Source organism: Bradysia coprophila, unplaced genomic scaffold, assembly GCF_014529535.1.
Source record: "Bradysia coprophila strain Holo2 unplaced genomic scaffold, BU_Bcop_v1 contig_151, whole genome shotgun sequence".
Taxonomy (NCBI): Eukaryota; Metazoa; Arthropoda; class Insecta; order Diptera; family Sciaridae; genus Bradysia; species Bradysia coprophila.
In genome coordinates this window covers 2,916,862-2,934,662 of record NW_023503423.1, presented here as the reverse complement: position 1 = coordinate 2,934,662, position 17,801 = coordinate 2,916,862, and the positions used below count along the sequence as shown (strand labels likewise).

At 38.9% G+C, this 17,801-nt stretch overlaps 2 protein-coding genes and 1 long non-coding RNA gene across 4 annotated transcripts; all 3 read left to right on the top strand.

The window, feature by feature from the left end:
- Positions 1 to 20: 20 nt before the first annotated feature.
- On the top strand, positions 21 to 1,104 carry LOC119074445. Its single transcript, XR_005087197.1, has 2 exons — positions 21 to 277; positions 444 to 1,104. It is a non-coding gene; the product is annotated as an uncharacterized LOC119074445 (long non-coding RNA).
- Positions 1,105 to 10,812: 9,708 nt separating this feature from the next.
- LOC119074442 (gustatory receptor 8a-like) lies at positions 10,813 to 12,793 on the top strand. Of its 2 annotated transcripts, XM_037180574.1 has the most exons (5): positions 10,813 to 11,682; positions 11,736 to 11,812; positions 12,122 to 12,190; positions 12,257 to 12,346; positions 12,641 to 12,793. In XM_037180574.1, the coding sequence occupies exons 1-5, from the start codon at positions 10,830 to 10,832 to the stop codon at positions 12,704 to 12,706; spliced, it is 1,155 nt and encodes a 384-aa protein (XP_037036469.1). In that variant the 5' UTR covers positions 10,813 to 10,829; the 3' UTR covers positions 12,707 to 12,793. The 2 variants fall into 2 exon arrangements, with proteins under 2 accessions (XP_037036469.1, XP_037036468.1); XM_037180573.1 differs by having other exon boundaries at positions 12,122 to 12,346.
- A 1,020-nt stretch (positions 12,794 to 13,813) lies between these two features.
- Positions 13,814 to 14,768, top strand: LOC119074443 (S-phase kinase-associated protein 1-like). The gene is made up of 2 exons (XM_037180575.1): positions 13,814 to 13,963; positions 14,133 to 14,768. The coding sequence occupies exon 2, from the start codon at positions 14,134 to 14,136 to the stop codon at positions 14,659 to 14,661; it is 528 nt and encodes a 175-aa protein (XP_037036470.1). The 5' UTR covers positions 13,814 to 13,963; position 14,133; the 3' UTR covers positions 14,662 to 14,768.
- The last annotated feature ends 3,033 nt before the right edge of the window (positions 14,769 to 17,801 follow it).

The window sequence follows — 17,801 nt, the reverse complement described above, 5'->3', positions numbered from 1 at the left end:
TTTAAAGTAAAAATCTTGATAAAAATTAGTTTTTTGTCATTTCTATTAGAGAATTTTCATTTATTTCTCAAAATAATTACTAAAAACAAAACGAATTGGTAGCTAACATAGTCGTGGAAAATCTTAAAATAATTTTATTTATTTTTTAGATTAAATTTTATTCGTTTGTGTTAAGAGATAATAAAGAAAATGACCATTTTTAAGCAAAATTAAAATTAAATTTTAATCGTGACGTAGACACATTCACAATGCCGGTTTTTTTTTGTCATAGACCAGCGTCCCGCGGTATTTTCAATCCGTTCAAAGTACCACAACTTAAACACTCAAAGCCTTATCGACGGGTAGGCCTTATGTGTCTCTCGACTGATGCATGAAATTTGAATAAAAATTATTTATTGAACGTGTCAGACAAGTATAATGTTCGAATTTTCAAATTGACACAGATAAAAGAAAAATTTAAAGTTTCATTCGTCATTTGAGGCCACCAAGACACACCACTCGTTCCGGTCCTACTAGTGCCGAAAAATGTAATTCACAGAACAGGCGCCCATAATGAGCCAGTACCAATTTTTTTTGTTTTTCTGTAGATTTGCTATTGATTAAAAATGTATGTGAAAATGAACCGTTTCTTAAATATCGCTCCTCAAAATCTAGGCCTTCAAATAACAAAAATCTTCGAATTGTCAACGTTTCCAATTTTTCTTGGAATTTTAACAGAACAAAAAAAATTGTCATCGTGAATCTGTCTACGGATGTGAAAATAAGAAGCTAATCAGTTAAGTTAGATTAAAATAGTTACGCAATCTTAGATCTGAGCATTTTAAAACAGAATTATTTTAAAGAAAAATCATTTTTAATGTTAAATTAACAAAATCAAAGTAAAGAAGAAGCAGAACAGAAATTATATATTTTAAATGCTAAAAAAAAAACTTAACTCTATATATACCCCTTGCATACATACTCAAACTGAAAATGAATTGGAAAGTATTTTTGTAGTAATTCAGGAAACGAAGACAGAAAAAGAAAACAATTTATTTGAAATCAATAAAACTGACTAAATGTAACTATACGTTAATTGTAAATAAAGAAAATCATAAAGTAAAACAAAACGATTTTTGAACTCAGCTAAATGGCTCTAGGACAAAATAACTCCGGACAAAATAACTCCGGACAAAATAACTCGCTGACACTTATGTCAAAATCATGATCGTATTCTCACTTAGGATTTTCTACTCATGTGTATTGACTGAATTCCAGTACAATGTAGTGACAATTATAGTCGATCTGAATTCGCTCGATGTACTCAATATACTCTTATAATATCTTATAATATAGTCAAGACATACTCGAATATTGTCGATGTCCTAGAATATTGTGGATGTCCTCGAATATTGTCGATGTCCTAGAATATTGTCGGTGTCCTCGAATATTGTCGATGTCCTCGAATATTATCGATGTCATCGAATATTGCCGATGTCCTCGAATATTGTCGATGTCTTCGAATATTGTCGATGTCCTCGAATATAGTCGAGAGACGCTCAAATATAGTCGAGAGACACTCGAATATAGTCTAGAGACACTCGAATATAGTCGAGAGACACTCGAATATAGTCGAGAGACACTCGAATATAGTCGAGAGACACTCGAATATAGTCGAGAGACACTCGAATATAGTCGAGAGACACTCGAATATAGTCGAGATATACTTGAATAAAGTCGAGATATATTCGAATATATTCCAGATATAATCTAATATAGGCGATATACTCGATTATAGTCGATGTCATATAATATAGTGGATGTCCTCGAATATAGTCGACGTCCTCGCAAATAGTCTATGTATTCGAATATTATCGATGTCCAAGAATATTGTCGATGTCCTCAAATATAGCCGGCATCCTCAAATGTAGTCTATGTCATCGAATATAGTTGATGTTCTCGAAATATAGTCGATGTCATCGAATATAGTCGATGTTCTCGAATAGGCGATGTTTTCGAATATAGTATAGTCGATGTTCTCGAATGTAGTCGATACGAACTCGAAAATATACTCGAGCAAACTCAGTATACTCGAATATGGTCGGAGATATATAATAGATCTGTGAAAGAGTTATGTACACTAGTGGTTGGAGTAAATAACATAAAAAGATTCTAAAATTTTTGTTTTCTTAAAATACGACTACTCATAGATATTCGGTTATTGGTACACTGACCCTACGCCATATATTCTGCTAGCGGGTGTTTTATATGCAATTTGTTTTTAAAATATGTGTTTCGTAGTTATTTTGTCCGCGGTTATTTCGTCCAGGGTTATTTTGTCCGGGGTTATTTTGTCCGAAAGTTATTTTGTCCGAACGCCGTCAGATTCGGTCCAAGGTATTACATTTGTACCAGGTGAAGTCCTTTTTTACCAAGCAATCTACGTAACCTTCCCATAAAAAACTTGAATTTGACAACAGCCTCACGTGTAAAAAACGAAAATCAAACCCCACCGAAAACCGGTGGCGATCCACTTGTCAAACGGACAATACAATACACGAACAAAATACTTAACCTATCAAACACTCCTCATTAAATACATTTGATAAAATAAGGAACAAAATCAAAACGAACTTGATCTTAGGAACTAATATTGACAAGAAAGGCAATAAACAAAAGTGATCCCAAAGCATTTTGGACCAAGGAAGTGCCAAATTGACAATAAATTTAAATTTGAGCGAGTTTTCCTCCAATTTCATATAAAAGTGGTACAAATTCAAAAAATTGGGGTTCTTTGGAACAACGAACTCTAGGAAATGGGATAAAATTTGAGGAGACTTGAAATAAGTGAAGAAAAATATTTGCAAAAAAGCGCTAAAAATGACAAATACAGTGAACGACATCTCAAATGTCTCACTGTCATTTTTTTCAGAGAATGTCATTGTGAATTTGCAATGACACAATAAAATTCTCAGAAAAATTTGACAGTGAGACATTTGAGATGTCGTTCACTGTATGTCGAAAATATCCCAAAATTTCATCTAAAAGTGTTCAGATTTTTGTGAATGAGGGCTCGTTAGAAAGACCTAGTCAGGAAATGTGGAAGCTACATCGTAAGTATGACAAAATTGTTATTATTTTACAGAGTTACAGCGCTAAGGGAAGTTTCTTATTAAGTCAGTGAAAGTCCACATAAGATATAGCTCCGGTATAAGAATAGACTTTGAATACCACACTTTCTTTTTGATGGGAGAGGAGCACTTCATACACGTTCAGCTCCACTAGAGACTAACCAGTACACTTCAAATTGCAGGAATTATAATTTCCAAAATAGAAATAATGGTCTAAAAGGTTGTTTTCTTGGTCGATTCCTGCAGCTCCCCGTCTATTCGTGATTTTAGTGATGAGCAATGAGGTATACAAACAAGGGTCACTTCTAACTTCCTGTGTGTGAATGATGAAATTTAAAAACTTGACGTTTCGACATTGAAGTACAAATTAGTGGCTTACGTAACGGTAAAATAAGTTATTTATGCTACTGAGTGATAATGGTTATTTATGACATCGAGTGCGTACTTGATTAGGCTCTAGATATGTAATTATGGCATGAGACCGTACGTCATAATACACATCGTGAGCCTACCAAAGTATTTTGCACCGAGATTCATATATTTGACATATACACTCGTACACATCTACCTTGCCAGCCAATCGACCCTTAACTTTGTTCAGAAAGTTTATAAATTAATGTGGCAATCAATGAATAGTCGACTGAATCTTTAATGAATCGAATGCAGTCGATAATATGTCTACTACACTTTCAATCGAAATGTTTATTTTTAGTAAATTGAATTTAACCACACAGTGCGATGTGCACAGCACACACGTGACCATTTTGTGTCAAAAGACAGACTTGTTAAAAATGTATACATTGCCTTAAAATACAAGTGTGCAGTTGGCATATATAGTCATAAAGGTTACCATAATACCATATATCACGATACCATGTCCGACGAAAAAGCTTAATTAAAATGTCTGTTTACTTTGACGGCAGCAAGTTTGTCTGTGGGGTTAAAGTTGATGTAACAAAGGGATAAAGTAGTCAACTGAAAGTCTGTGGTGCCCTCGGTCGCATAAAACCTACAACACAACCATCGAACGCACTCATCCAATCATCAAATTAATTCCAATCACCAGCTGCGCCAGATGATTAACTGAATTGTCATTACGTTGTCAAACTCAATTTTGTTTTTGTTGTTAAAACAACTAAATTACGTTTTCTAGTTCAAACCAAACCGTGTATAAAATAGCTGGAATTAGTAAATAAATTATTCATTCTCCATTTGGATTCAATCCTAACCACAAGTATTTCACTTGTAAAGTAGCAGGATCCCATATTGGTGACCCCAAAAACGAACACAAGTTCCTTCGGGTATTTAGTATAAGCAACGAGCTTTCGTACTACAACACAGAAATTCAGTCGACCATCGTCAACTTTACAATTTCTGCTCTCTTAATCACTACTAATTATGGCAAACGAAGACGAACTTCCTTTCCAAAACGCTCAAGATAACGTTCAGCAAAACGGTGAGGCTCAGCAAGATGCTCAGCAAAATGCCCAGCAAAATGTTCAGCCCAACGCTCAGCAAAACAACGCAGTCAATCGCATCCAGGTTAGAGTTCCTCCCTTCTGGAAGCAAAACCCCCAGCTGTGGTTCCGCCAGTTGGAAGCGCAATTTGCGAACTCTAATATAGTCAGTGATCTGACCAAATTTAATACGATTGTCGGCGTTGTTGAGAGCGACATTCTCACCTCGGTTAGCGATATAGTCCTCAACCCACCTGTTGGAAATCTCTACGAAACAATAAAACAGCGGTTGATAAAGGAATTCGAAGACACCGAAAATAAAAAGCTGAAAAATCTTTTCAGTGAAATTGCCATCGGTGAGATGAAACCGTCCAGCTTACTTCGTCGAATGAGGGAACTGTCTTGCGGAAAAGTGGGTGATGACCTATTGAAAACCCTCTGGTTACAAAGATTACCCGTCAATATACAAACAGTTCTTGCCACCAGTAGCGATAATCTAACGCAGTTGTCCGTAACTGCTGACATTATGTTTGATATAACTGAGGCAGCTTCCATTCAGGCCGTCAGTAATAATCAAGTTAATCAAATCAGCGATTTAGTAAACGTCGTTGATCGGCTAGAAGGTAAGATCGAAAGTCTGAAAGAAGAATTTCTCAAACCTGGTAAAAGCAATCAACGATCAGCACGAAATCGCCAAGCAACGCCCGTTCGGGCACCTTCTGAAGCGAACAAAGACTTTTGTTTCTACCACAAATCTTTCGGTAACAAAGCAAGGAAGTGCAAAGAACCTTGCTCGTATAACGATTCGAAAACAAACCAAGAATATAGGCCAAATTGCTCAGTGATTAGCCAGGCACCAAACATAAGTCGTTTGTTCGTTTCAGATAGGCACTCTGGGAGAGATTTCCTTATTGACACTGGGGCAGATTTAAGCGTCCTCCCTCCCACTTCTCGTGAAAAAGGTAACGTCCCTTGTCTCTTCAAGTTATATGCCGCAAACGGCTCGCTTATTAAGACATACGGAAGCAAAACAGTCACGTTGAACCTCGGCTTACGCCGCCCCATTCGTTGGGTTTTCATTATCGCAGACGTGCGATCGCCCATCATCGGTTCTGACTTGTTAAAAAAATACGACCTTTTAATCGACGTCAAAAACAACAAATTGGTTGATAACCTGACTAGCATCTCAATCCACGGAAAAATTCCTCAAAACAACTCTGGCACACAGATCAAATCTCTGTCAGGGGAAACTCAGTATCATCAGTTGATTCAGGAATTTCCCGATTTGTTAGATCAATCGGCTATTAAAAAAGTGTCGAAAAAACACAACGTCCAACACAGAATTATAACTAATTGCCAACCAATTTTCTCTAAACCAAGGCGTCTTAACGCCGAAAAACTTAAGCTAGCTAAAGCTGAGTTTGACAAAATGCTCGAACTGGGCATCTGTCGACCATCTGATAGTCCATGGGCTTCTCCTTTACACATAGCACCTAAGCCAAAGGGCGGCTGGAGACCCTGTGGCGACTACAGACGTCTAAACGCTAACACCTTACCAGACCGTTACCCGGTTTCTCACATTCAAGATTTTAACCATTTTTTGGAAGGTCAATCCATCTTCAGCGTGATCGACTTGGTAAGGGCGTATAATCAAATTCCAGTAGCGGAAGAGGACATTCAGAAAACGGCCATCATCACACCCTTCGGTTTATTCGAATTCCCTTCTATGACTTTTGGTTTATGCAACGCTGCACAATCATTCCAGCGTTTTGTTAACTCGATTATCCAGGGACTGGAGTTTTGTTTCGCCTACCTGGATGACATTTTGATAGCATCTAAAAACAAAGAGGAGCATATTGAACACCTTCGCATCCTATTGCAACGCTTGAACGACTACGGCGTCGTAATACAACCAAATAAATGCTCTTTTGGTAAGTCTCAAGTTGAATTTTTAGGCTATCAAATTTCGAAGGATGGCACGAAACCATTGGAATCCAAAGTCATTGCTATTAAGGAATTTAAAGTTCCCGAGACAGTTGACCAGTTAAAACGATTTTTGGGAATGATTAATTACTATCGTCGCTTCATGCCCCATGCAATCGAAACTCAAATTCCTTTGCTAGACTGTACTAAAGGCAACAAGAAGAAAGACAAGTCTCCAATAGATTGGACTCCAGAGAGACTTGATGCCTTTAACAAATGCAAAGAGGCACTGGCCAACGCAACTCTCTTGTCTCATCCATCAGACAACGCCAAAATCTGTCTCATGGTTGATGCGTCAGACACTGCAATAGGCGGAGTAGTTAATCAACTTAAAGATAACGCTTGGCAACCCTTAGCTTTCTTTTCAAAAAGATTATCTTCCGCCGAAAGCAAGTATTCGACATACGACAGGGAACTCTTGTCAATTTACGCTTCAATTAAACACTTCCGTCCGATGTAGTCGCTGATACACTATCTAGAATAAATAGTATTTCGCTCTCTAGCTCAGTTGACTATAATCTTATCGCTCAGTCTCAAAAGACGGATAAGGAACTTAAACAACTAAAAAAACAGCGAACAGGACTCAAACTAGTCGAAATAATGTTTCACGAAGTCCTAATAACGTGCGATGTCTCCACTGAAACACCACGACCATTCATTCCTTCGGAATTAAGGAACACAATCTTTGAACAAGTTCACAATCTCGCTCATGCCGGAACAAAAGCTACGTCCAAACTCATTAAAAAGTCATTCGTTTGGCCCAGCATCGACAAAGACGTTCAGATATTTTGTAAAAGTTGCGTGCCATGCCAAAAAGCTAAAGTCTTCCGGCATAATAAATCCGCTTTCGAACAAATTAAGGCACCTAGTACGCGATTCGAACATGTTCACATAGATTTAGTTGGACCACTCCCAACCTCTGAAGGTTACACTTACTGCCTGACATGCATTGATAGGTTTACTCGCTGGCCTGAAGCCATTCCGATAACCGACATTAAAGCCGAAACAGTGGCAAAGGCATTCTTTCTTAACTGGATCGCTCGTTTTGGTCCAGCTATTCACCTGACGACCGACCAAGGTGTGCAATTCGAATCGGAACTCTTTACCGAACTAAACAAATTAATGGGAACCCGTAGGCTACGTACCACACCTTATCACCCTCAGGCAAATGGCATGATTGAACGTTGGCATCGAACTTTTAAAAATGCCATCAAAGCGCATGCCAACAACCGTTGGACAGAAACTCTTCCGTTAATTCTCCTCGGTTTAAGATCCATAATCTCGGACAACCTCAATGCTTCACCAGCAGAAATGGTGTACGGTACAAACCTACGTTTACCTTATCATTTCTTCAATGAATCTAAACCTAAGCGTAACCAAACCAATCCATCATCCTTCGTTGAACGATTAAAAGAAAACATGAACAAACTACTGCCAATCCCTGCATCTAACCATCACAAACAACAAATTTTCATTCATAAAGGATTAAATTCCTGTACACATGCTTTCGTGCGAACAGATGCCGTAAAAAAATCGCTTCAAAACCCATACGAAGGCCCGTTTGAAATCATTTCTAAACATAAAAAATACTTCACACTGAAAATAAAAGGAAAATGCAAGGAAATCTCAATCGACCGTTTGAAACCAATGTTTACAACCGTAAACGCTGGCAACACCGACGCTGCAATCAGCAAAACGAAAAAACAACTTCGTTTCGCTGAGCAAAAAAATCATTAAACTCATCCGACATGCTTCGTTCTCCATTTTGTTGAAACACCAAAATTCCCGGAATTTTTGCCTATTTAAGGAGAACTAAATGTCAACATCTTTCTTTCTAATCAACGAGTTCAAGCGTAAGCAAGCTCAACAAGAGTTTTTACATTTTCAATCAACCATTTTCTTATAAAAACAAAATGGCACCAAGATCTACGTTTCCAGTACAACCACCGGCATGGTTAGTTGAACTACTGCAGCAAGTGAACCGGATGCTTTCCGACTTAAACCAACAAGACGCAGCAATCCGGGAGCTACGCTCAATTTCACTGGAAACCCAGCATTTACTACGTTCACGATTGAATTCAACGGTAAACTGTTCGGCCGAATCGACAAACAATGTTTCGATCAGGCGTACGCAACACGCCGCATCAATGCCTACCGCACCAATTGCAACTCGACCGGCCAATACCATGCCAACGGCAACATTCACAACCTGTCCGGATAGAATTAATCAACCGCGTGCGCAAAATGGATTTAAAATCAATCGTATGTACAAATTGGCGTTAAAACAGGCTGTTCGAAATGCAGCAGTCCCGTTACCCAGACCAACATCATCAACCATCAATCGAATCTGTTGGTATCACCGCCAATTTGGCGTGACTTCGGCTAATTGCATCGCACCGTGTTCATTCTCTCCGCCACCGATTCTACAACCCACATCGTCTAATCACACGGTCAACATCAACGGCTCGGCAAACCCGGCAGCACGACGACAAAGAATTCCCGTTAGCCAATCTTCAAACAACCAACCGCTTGCAACAAACAGCTTGGCGGTAAACCAAACAACTTCGGTTCCGGAATTGCTCAATCAACAAAACATCACACCGCAACGGGACATTGCTTCCAACCCTAAACCAATGGTCGAAGACTGGTCAGCAGAAGACGAACTGGACGTTCAATATCCGCAACTGTCAGATTCATCATCATCTTCTGGTTCGGACTCCGAAGACGAAAATCCAAACTGTAACACTTCATCAAAGGGGGAGTAATGTGGTGCCCTCGGTCGCATAAAACCTACAACACAACCATCGAACGCACTCATCCAATCATCAAATTAATTCCAATCACCAGCTGCGCCAGATGATTAACTGAATTGTCATTACGTTGTCAAACTCAATTTTGTTTTTGTTGTTAAAACAACTAAATTACGTTTTCTAGTTCAAACCAAACCGTGTATAAAATAGCTGGAATTAGTAAATAAATTATTCATTCTCCATTTGGATTCAATCCTAACCACAAGTCTTTCACTTGTAAAGTAGCAGGATCCCATAAGTCGTTACATGGACATGTGGGTGTTTTTGAGAAATGTCTGACGTATACGCAACGTTGGTAAGGCCATCCTCGTCCACCACATTATCTTTGGTCTGTCAAATGACTTCTGTAATCAGGTTCGAATTCGAAAACTTTTTTTTACCTGAGGGCATTTGATGAGACTGCCTAGTGGTAGACGTGTAGGTACACTGTAACTATTAGTTTGCAATTTCGTGCGCCACAACATTTTCTTTGTTCCATATTGTTTGCCACGAAGCACTTTTCCGGAAAATGGAAAGAAAAATTCCAGCCGTAAAGGCTTTACAGTTCGAATATCTCCGAAATCTGCAAGTTCTTTTTGAACAATTTCTTCTGTTCTGGGGAAGATTGGCTCAATACTGAAGTTTCATGGAGCTGGAGAAACCTGAGCCTGGGAAACCCATGTATGACCTAATACGGATTTTCTAAGTTTTTTTTTTCTAGATCAATAAACGATACGAAGCTATAATTTGGAATACCAGTTCCAGTGTTTCTTGCACAGGTATTGCACATCATTGCTTCCCATCTACTTGATTCCTGTTCAAGGATTATGGAAAGATCCATTGTTGTCGATTTTCCCTATCCAAATTTCAATTTAGTTTTACGAAAGCTTTTTCGATTAAATTATTTTTGTGAACGATCTTGACCTCATTGCTCTAGCCACATTCATTACATTTTCGGTCACTTTTTCGGCTAACATTCAGATTTTAAACAAGTTTGAAGTCACCAAAGTTCAGTTCATAAAAATAAGTGGCTGTCTTACCTATCCAGAACTATGGAACCACAGGGGATGCAGACGATTTTTCTGCTTGACTTCCAGAAATCCAGAAGTACTTGAATGTAGCTTTCTATTGTCATTTGGACTGCTCCAAAAAAATTCTTTGATGAAAAACCGGAAGTGAACCATATCTTCTAGAATAGAAGGAATTTCGCAAAAAGAACTTAAGGTGCACGCAGCCATTTTTTCGACAAAATGACCTGGACTATCTACATTTGTTCCCGTTTTGTTAGAGAAGCATTTTAGATTTAAATAGGAACATCATTCGCATATTCACTTCAACCTAACACTTCGCTCTAATGAATGCCGCAATCACCACTCCCCATCACATTGTAAAACCAATTAATCACGCGAATGCGTTGAACGTCTCCCCCCGTTTGCACTTCATACCAAAGTTTAGTTATTACGATCCAGTCGGACATAGAGGACGATAAAATGATTATCGGTTTATCCTCCGCCACAATAATGCACTCGTACTTGAACTACTTTCAATGGTTGGGACTGTGTCCGGTCGTATTTAGTCATTCCAAGCAGAGGAACTTTAGAACCTTAACTGTGATCTCATTTCTGCACATTATTATCCTTTCGACAATGACCATCCTTGCGTACACGTACAGCCATGTAATTTTCTTTAACGACGACAGTTTCGGACTGTTCAACGACACCATAAAGTTTGTAGCGGCGGTCATTGCTTATTATGCCATTATCATCGAATCATTTCTGAAACGCGGTACCCAGTCAAGAATATGGAATCTACTGGCGCAGTGCCATCAAGCGGATCGGTTAGATAGGATTGATCAATGTAAATTGTGGAATCCAGCGCAATTTAACTGCTACTTCTTCGGATATGTTGGCCTGATGATACTGACTGAGAGCTATCGTATGCCCTTTATCTTTAGCAAGAATCAACATTTGAACTACTGGCCCTTCTTGACAATTCTACTCATTTTTACGCGTAGTCGTCACTTGCAGTACATTTTCTACCTAAACATAGTGAAGCGCCAACTTCATTTACTATTCGAAGAATTGAGGAGGATCGACGAATACTCGAGATACAATCGGACGAAGTTGGAAAGGACTCTGCAGCATACCTACGATCAGTTTTTGTGCCGCCGTTTGTATTTGGCCCGTGAATATTACTCATTCATCTACGAAATTTCAACCGAATTGAACGAAGCGTTCGGCTGGTCGCATTTGGTCAATTTAACCCATTCGTTCGTGCAAATCTTAACGGATCTTTATTGGTGTTATTGGTTGTCAGATAATGAAACGTATATTCTGTCGGGAGGTAAACGTTTTTCAATGTGAGAAAGATGCGACTGCATTTGATGCTGTTTTCAGATAGTGCAATGACAACGATTCAGTCCGTGGTCATTTTAATTTTGGTATTCGGCTATTCAACCGAACTACATACAAAGGTAATAGTGTGTCTACTCTGCGAGGAAAATGCACTTTATCACCTGCACCAATCGGTCAATGCTGTACAACCTGTTAGGACGCTGCTTCCGAATTGTTAAAGTATCGGAATGGGTCGACCCAACGCACTCCCAGAACAGGCTTTTCGACCGTTAGAAAAAAATCTATTTTTGTGCGACCAGAATCTGAATTTGACCTAAATAAATCTTTTAAAAATGTCAACAAGTCTCCACCTGACCTAAGCCCATCAGTTCGACCCAGACCCATACCGACTCCGGTATTTTAAAAGGTTTCCTAAAATCATCTTTCAGGCTAAGAAAACCAGCTTCTTCGTTCATTCAATACGACAAATGGATTGTGGCTCCAAAATACGAGATTTGGTGCGGCGTAACAATCTGGCAAATAATTTCAACAACAAAATCGCTGATCTCAAATTCATGTTTCAGATCGAGTCATTTTCTCTTCAGCTCATCCATGAGCCGATAATATTTCGCGCGCAAGGTTGCTTCAATTTGGATCTGAGCATTTTGGGTGATGTAAGTTGTTGTTGTGTAGTCAAATGTGACATAGAAGTTTGAGGAAAACGACGAAATTAGTGGTTATCGGCTTATGTCAAAGTATGGTAACTTTCGTGGCGAAATGTATAATATGTGATGGTAATCGTCATGTCGTCGCTTTCGATCTATTGTGACCTAAATGCAGCAATTCAGAAATTACCAGATAATGGTCGCATTCACAGACTATGCACCATAAAACCACAACACATAAGCCGATGCCGCATAAATGGTGTAATCCATTAATATGACAAATAAATTACTATGTATTCGCAGGCAACAGTGGCTATAACAACATACATGGTTTTCTTCATACAATTCACGCCGCGATACAAATCTTAGGTATAAGAGACGAATAATAATTGATGGTCGTTTTCTATCAATTTTACAATTTAATTTACTTGAAATAAATATGGAACAGAAATGCAGAACAAGAACAAAAAATGTTTTTTTTTTAATTGTTAAATCGTTACGATCGATTTGAACGCGCTGAAAATGTTCAACATAAAAAAACTGTTCCTTGGTTCCTCCACCGACTTATTTCGATTTTACCTGGACTGTGGCCAGTCATATTCAATCATCCCGAGAAACTGGTCCCAAAAACTCTGATTTTAATCTTTTTCTACAGATCGACAGAATTCACGCCGTAAGTGTGCCTAAAATTTGAATTTTAAGTGAACGATTCGATGAAAAAGTGAACCGAAAAATACATTTCAACGCTTCATTATATGAAAATGACGCTACGTTGGAAAGACCTCCGCACTTTGCATTTTGAATTTCGACCGCACTTACGGCGTGAATTTTTTCTGTTGATTTGGCGTCTCTTAACAACCGCAACAGGTGTCCCAGTACTCAGAGGGTCGACTCGACGTGTTACAAACGTAGCTGTTGACTCCAGTACTTCATACGGGTCCAAAAAATCTGATTCTGAACATCAAAATTCACGCCGTAAGTGTGCTTAAAATTTGAATTTCAACGCTTCCTTGTATGAAAATGGCGCTGCGTTAGAAGGACTTGCGTGAGAAAGATTTTGAATTTCGACTCCACTTACAGTGTGAATTTCGGATCTCGTTGAAAAGAAATGCGATTTCCTTGATGAAGTGTACACTGTACATGTATCAACCAGGGAAATGATAATAGCTACCTTATCAAAGTCTAACGTCAGATTCCTTTCGCTCTACTACGTATGCTACATTTTTGCTTCTACAAATGCTGTATTTTCCGCTCTAAAATGTAGTGATGTGAGAATCATAATATGTCCTTTTCAAAACCATTTGGCATAACATTACAGAGTTTACTTGCGAATTGTATTTCTACAAAGTGAACGAAGTCTCATCATTACTGCGTCTTCAACTTCTGTCAAACATATTTGATTGACAGTTTTTACACATGTTTGCTTGACATAAGCTGATAACGCTTCGATTACCAAAACTGGTATGGGAAGGGAAGCCATTTGCACATGATTATTTTTTCATTTCTAAATCACGTTTTGACTTGTGCAGACCTAAATTAAATTTGGAATTTTGCCATTACAGAAACAGTTCAGTGATTATCACATTATCATTTCAACTCGATTATTTGACTCAAACCATAATCAAGGTAAGCTCACCCCCTCGATCGATTTTTGTGCAGTGGTCTGATGAAGTGTCGACGAAATGAAATCGACCGAAAGAAGACAGCGTCGAAAATTTGTAGAAGCGTCTACTTCTTCTATTTCAAATCCTCTGGTCAAAATTTCTAATTCCGAAATCGTTTTTCTCATTTTTAGAATGCTTAGAATCCGTATACAATCATCCGATGGCGAGATCTTAGAAACAGACTCGGCAATTGCGAAATGTTCAAAGACGATCCAGCGAATGCTTCAAAATTGTGGCCTCGAGGAAGAGGACGATATCCTCATTCCGGTGCAGAATGTGCGCGGAGCCATTTTACGGAAAGTTTTGGAATACGCAGAACACCACAAAAACGATAAAGAACCGCTCGAAGATGACGAAAACAATGCTAACATCACGGCCGTCAGCACGGCCAGCGGCACGGCCAACAAACTAGCCGATGAAATTACGCAGTGGGATGCGAACTTCTTGAAAGTGGATCAAGGAACCTTGTTCGAATTAATTTCGGCAGCGAATTTTTTGGACGCAAAGGGACTGTTGGATGTGGCATGCAAGACTGTGGCCAATATGATGAGAGACAAATCTCCAGACGAGATTCGCAGAACGTTCAACATTAAGAACGACCTTGGCGACGAAGAAAATGAACGGATCCGCCAGGAGAACGAATGGTGCAAGGAAAAGTAGAGACAGTTGGTAAATATAATGTAATTCACGCTTCAGAATTTGAATTTTTGATGAATCAATGGAATGAATAATAAACAAATCTTTCCATAAAAATAAATCGAGTTGATTAAATACAACGCTGCCTTTGATTTGGTTGTTGTGCTTTTCATTTTGAATTTACGAAACTAAATTGGGGCCCTTGTCCAAAGTGTACGTCAACACAAGGTATGGTCGAATGTCAAACTTTGTATGGAGCGGAGGACATACCGATTTCATATAAACAAACTCACCTCTCATGAGAGGTGAGTTTGTTTATATGAAATCGCCATGTCCTCCGGTTTGTATGAACAGACCATACCTGGTTTGTACATTCATTGCTGTTAGGGATCCTTACTTTCAGGTGAAGTTAGTTTCGTTATGTTGCACCCATGTTGAATTCGTTTGCGTCAAGTTGCAGCTAGTCGTGAGGTGAATTCGATTCCATACAGACTAAGCAGGTGCAACAACATTAGTCACAAGAAAGTATGAAGATGGCAACATTACACAAATAAATTCACCTGAAAGACTGGATTTCTCTGATCTGCTGAGGATTGGCATCACCATTTACATACTTTGTCCGGGCCATCCGTTAAGCCCGTTTGCATAACCTACAGTGGCTATATACTTTGGGGTACACTCACCCTAGCTACGGGCCTGCTTAGAAGGCAACAGTGGCTATAAACCTGCACTCGACAAGGTTTTCTTCATATCATTCACTTCCCGATACAGATCTTAGGTACGAGACGAGTAATTGATGGTCGTTTCCTATCAATTTTTCAACTTAATTTACTTGACCTCGAAATGGAATTTAAATGAAGCGGCAACACGAACAAATGTCTTAATGAAATCAGTCGTTAAGATCGATTTGAACGTGCTGAACACCCTGGAGAACACAAACAAAAAAAATGTTTCTCGGTTTATCCTCCACCACTTTATTCCGCTCATACCTGACCTTCTTTCGATGGCTTGGACTGTGTCCGGTCGAGTTCAATCATGCCGACAAATCGCACTCAAAAACTCTGATTTTAATCTCCTTCCTTCACATCGTTCTTGTCACATTGGTAGTCGTCATTGTGTACCTGTACAGCGAGCACATTTTCTTTAATTACGATAATTTCGGGAGATTCAACGACGTGTTCCTGTATGCGGTGGTGCTCATCGCATATTATGCTATTATCATTGAGTCGTATCTGAAACGAAAGACTCAATCGAAAATATGGTATCTGATAGCGCAGTGCCATCAAAACAAACGCCTCGATGACATAGATCAGTGGAAGTTGTGGAATTCTAAGGAGTTCAACAGCTACTTCATCGGTTCGTATTCCGATACCTAAATCAATCCTCCGCCCCTACATCCACTCAAACATGTTTCATTCTTTTCAAGGATATTTCATGCTGCTAATTCTTATCGAATCTTATCGACTTCCGTTCACTGTAGCGACGACTCAAACATCCAACTATTGGTTACTGTACATGAGTTTGTTAATTGTATCCCGTAGCCGTCACATGCAGTACATTTTCTACTTGAACATTGTCAAGCGTCAGCTCCATTTACTGTACGAAGAATTGAAGAGAATCGACGAATACTCGAGATACAATCGAACGAAATTGGATAGAACTTTGCAGGATTCATATGATCAGTTTCTGTGCCATCGCCTGTATTTGGCTCGGGAAATTTATTCGTTGATCTACGAAATAGCAAGCGAAATTAACGATGCCTTTGGCTGGTCACACCTGGCCAATTTAGCCCATGCCTTCGTACAAATTTCAGTCGATTGCTACTGGCTCTATTGGAACACATACAACAATTTGTTAACGGATATGTTCTTCTTCGGTAGTGAAAGTTTAACTGAGCAAACGTTTGTGATCGAAAAGGTGAAGAAAATTCTAAATTTTTGCTTTGCAGACAGGGGAACTGGAATTATCCCATCCATTGTTATCGTGTATTTGGTTTTCGGATATACAACCGGATTACATGCCATGGTAAACAGTTCCAATGACCAAATCTTTAAATTCAATGCTCAGAAAATGTCTGACCAAATTCTCTCCCAATTTTTCATGTTTGTAGTTTGGGAAATGTTTAATGATTGCAAGCTTTACCTCGTTAGAATAGGATCATTTTCAGGAGTGAACAACGCTGAGATTTGAAGATTTGAAGATAGAACGTTATCCGCGCATTGTGTTATCTCAGGAAATGGAGGGAATTTTTGAAAACGATGTTCTAGTAGAATAAAGGGCATCTCAAATTCTATAAAAACAGCTGAAGGTCATGATGGTGCACGAGATGGCCTAACATAGAAACTTTGACCTTTCGGAACTTTTTACTTATATTTCCTGATACACAAATGATTAGCTGAATGCACACAGCAGATGCTCGAACTACTGGTCGACCCTTGACCATTTTTTTTGAAGTTTTGTACATAAACCATTAAGCCACAGCTCTGAAGCAGTGCTATGATTAAGTACAGCCAGGTCTTCAGGGATGTCTGTGCAGACATTGTAACTGGTGCTGGTGGTTCGAGAACACCTTGACCAGAAACAGATTTTTTTAACGGTCATTTGGCCTCCTATTTTTTGTATGAAACGTCCGTAACGCAGTTCTTAAAGTGCATTGGTGTGAGGAACTCTGGCAAATCACAACTCAAATATCGACACATCTGAACAAAAATTTACATGTCAACAACGTAGATCGAAATAAGCGATGAGCCCTGGCTAGTGTAAAATGTATTTTGTTTCATCAAACGAAGTAGTAGGTCTTGTAGCAAACAGATTTAATGATTTCGTGACAGGGATTTTTGTTCCCCATTTGCAAAAGGTTAATATATAACCAACGTATGAATCGACAGAAGTAACTTTAGCCTGTCCTTTAACCTGCAAATACAGTTCTCTATTCCATGCATTTTACGAAATCTCACTGGTTTCCTCAATACTTTTTTAAGAAATCAGAAACTTGAGAAATTTGAATAAGTAGATTTTCATTTGAAACGTTAGCTCGTTGCTGTGATGCACAACTTAGTAAGGGTCTTCGGGAGCATGGGAGTAAAAACGCCACACCAATGTCATTTTAAACTAAATAACGCACCTCTCGGAGCAACTTATCAACAACATTACAATTATTTCAG

Coding starts and splice junctions, on each gene's coding strand:
- LOC119074442 (XM_037180573.1), top strand. CDS start 10,830: ATGATTATCGGTTTATCCTCCGCCACAATAATGCACTCGTACTTGAAC. Junction 11,683..11,735: donor AACGTATATTCTGTCGGGAG/GTAAACGTTTTT, acceptor TGCTGTTTTCAG/ATAGTGCAATGACAACGATT. Junction 12,347..12,640: donor ATCTGAGCATTTTGGGTGAT/GTAAGTTGTTGT, acceptor ATGTATTCGCAG/GCAACAGTGGCTATAACAAC.
- LOC119074443 (XM_037180575.1), top strand. CDS start 14,134: ATGCTTAGAATCCGTATACAATCATCCGATGGCGAGATCTTAGAAACA.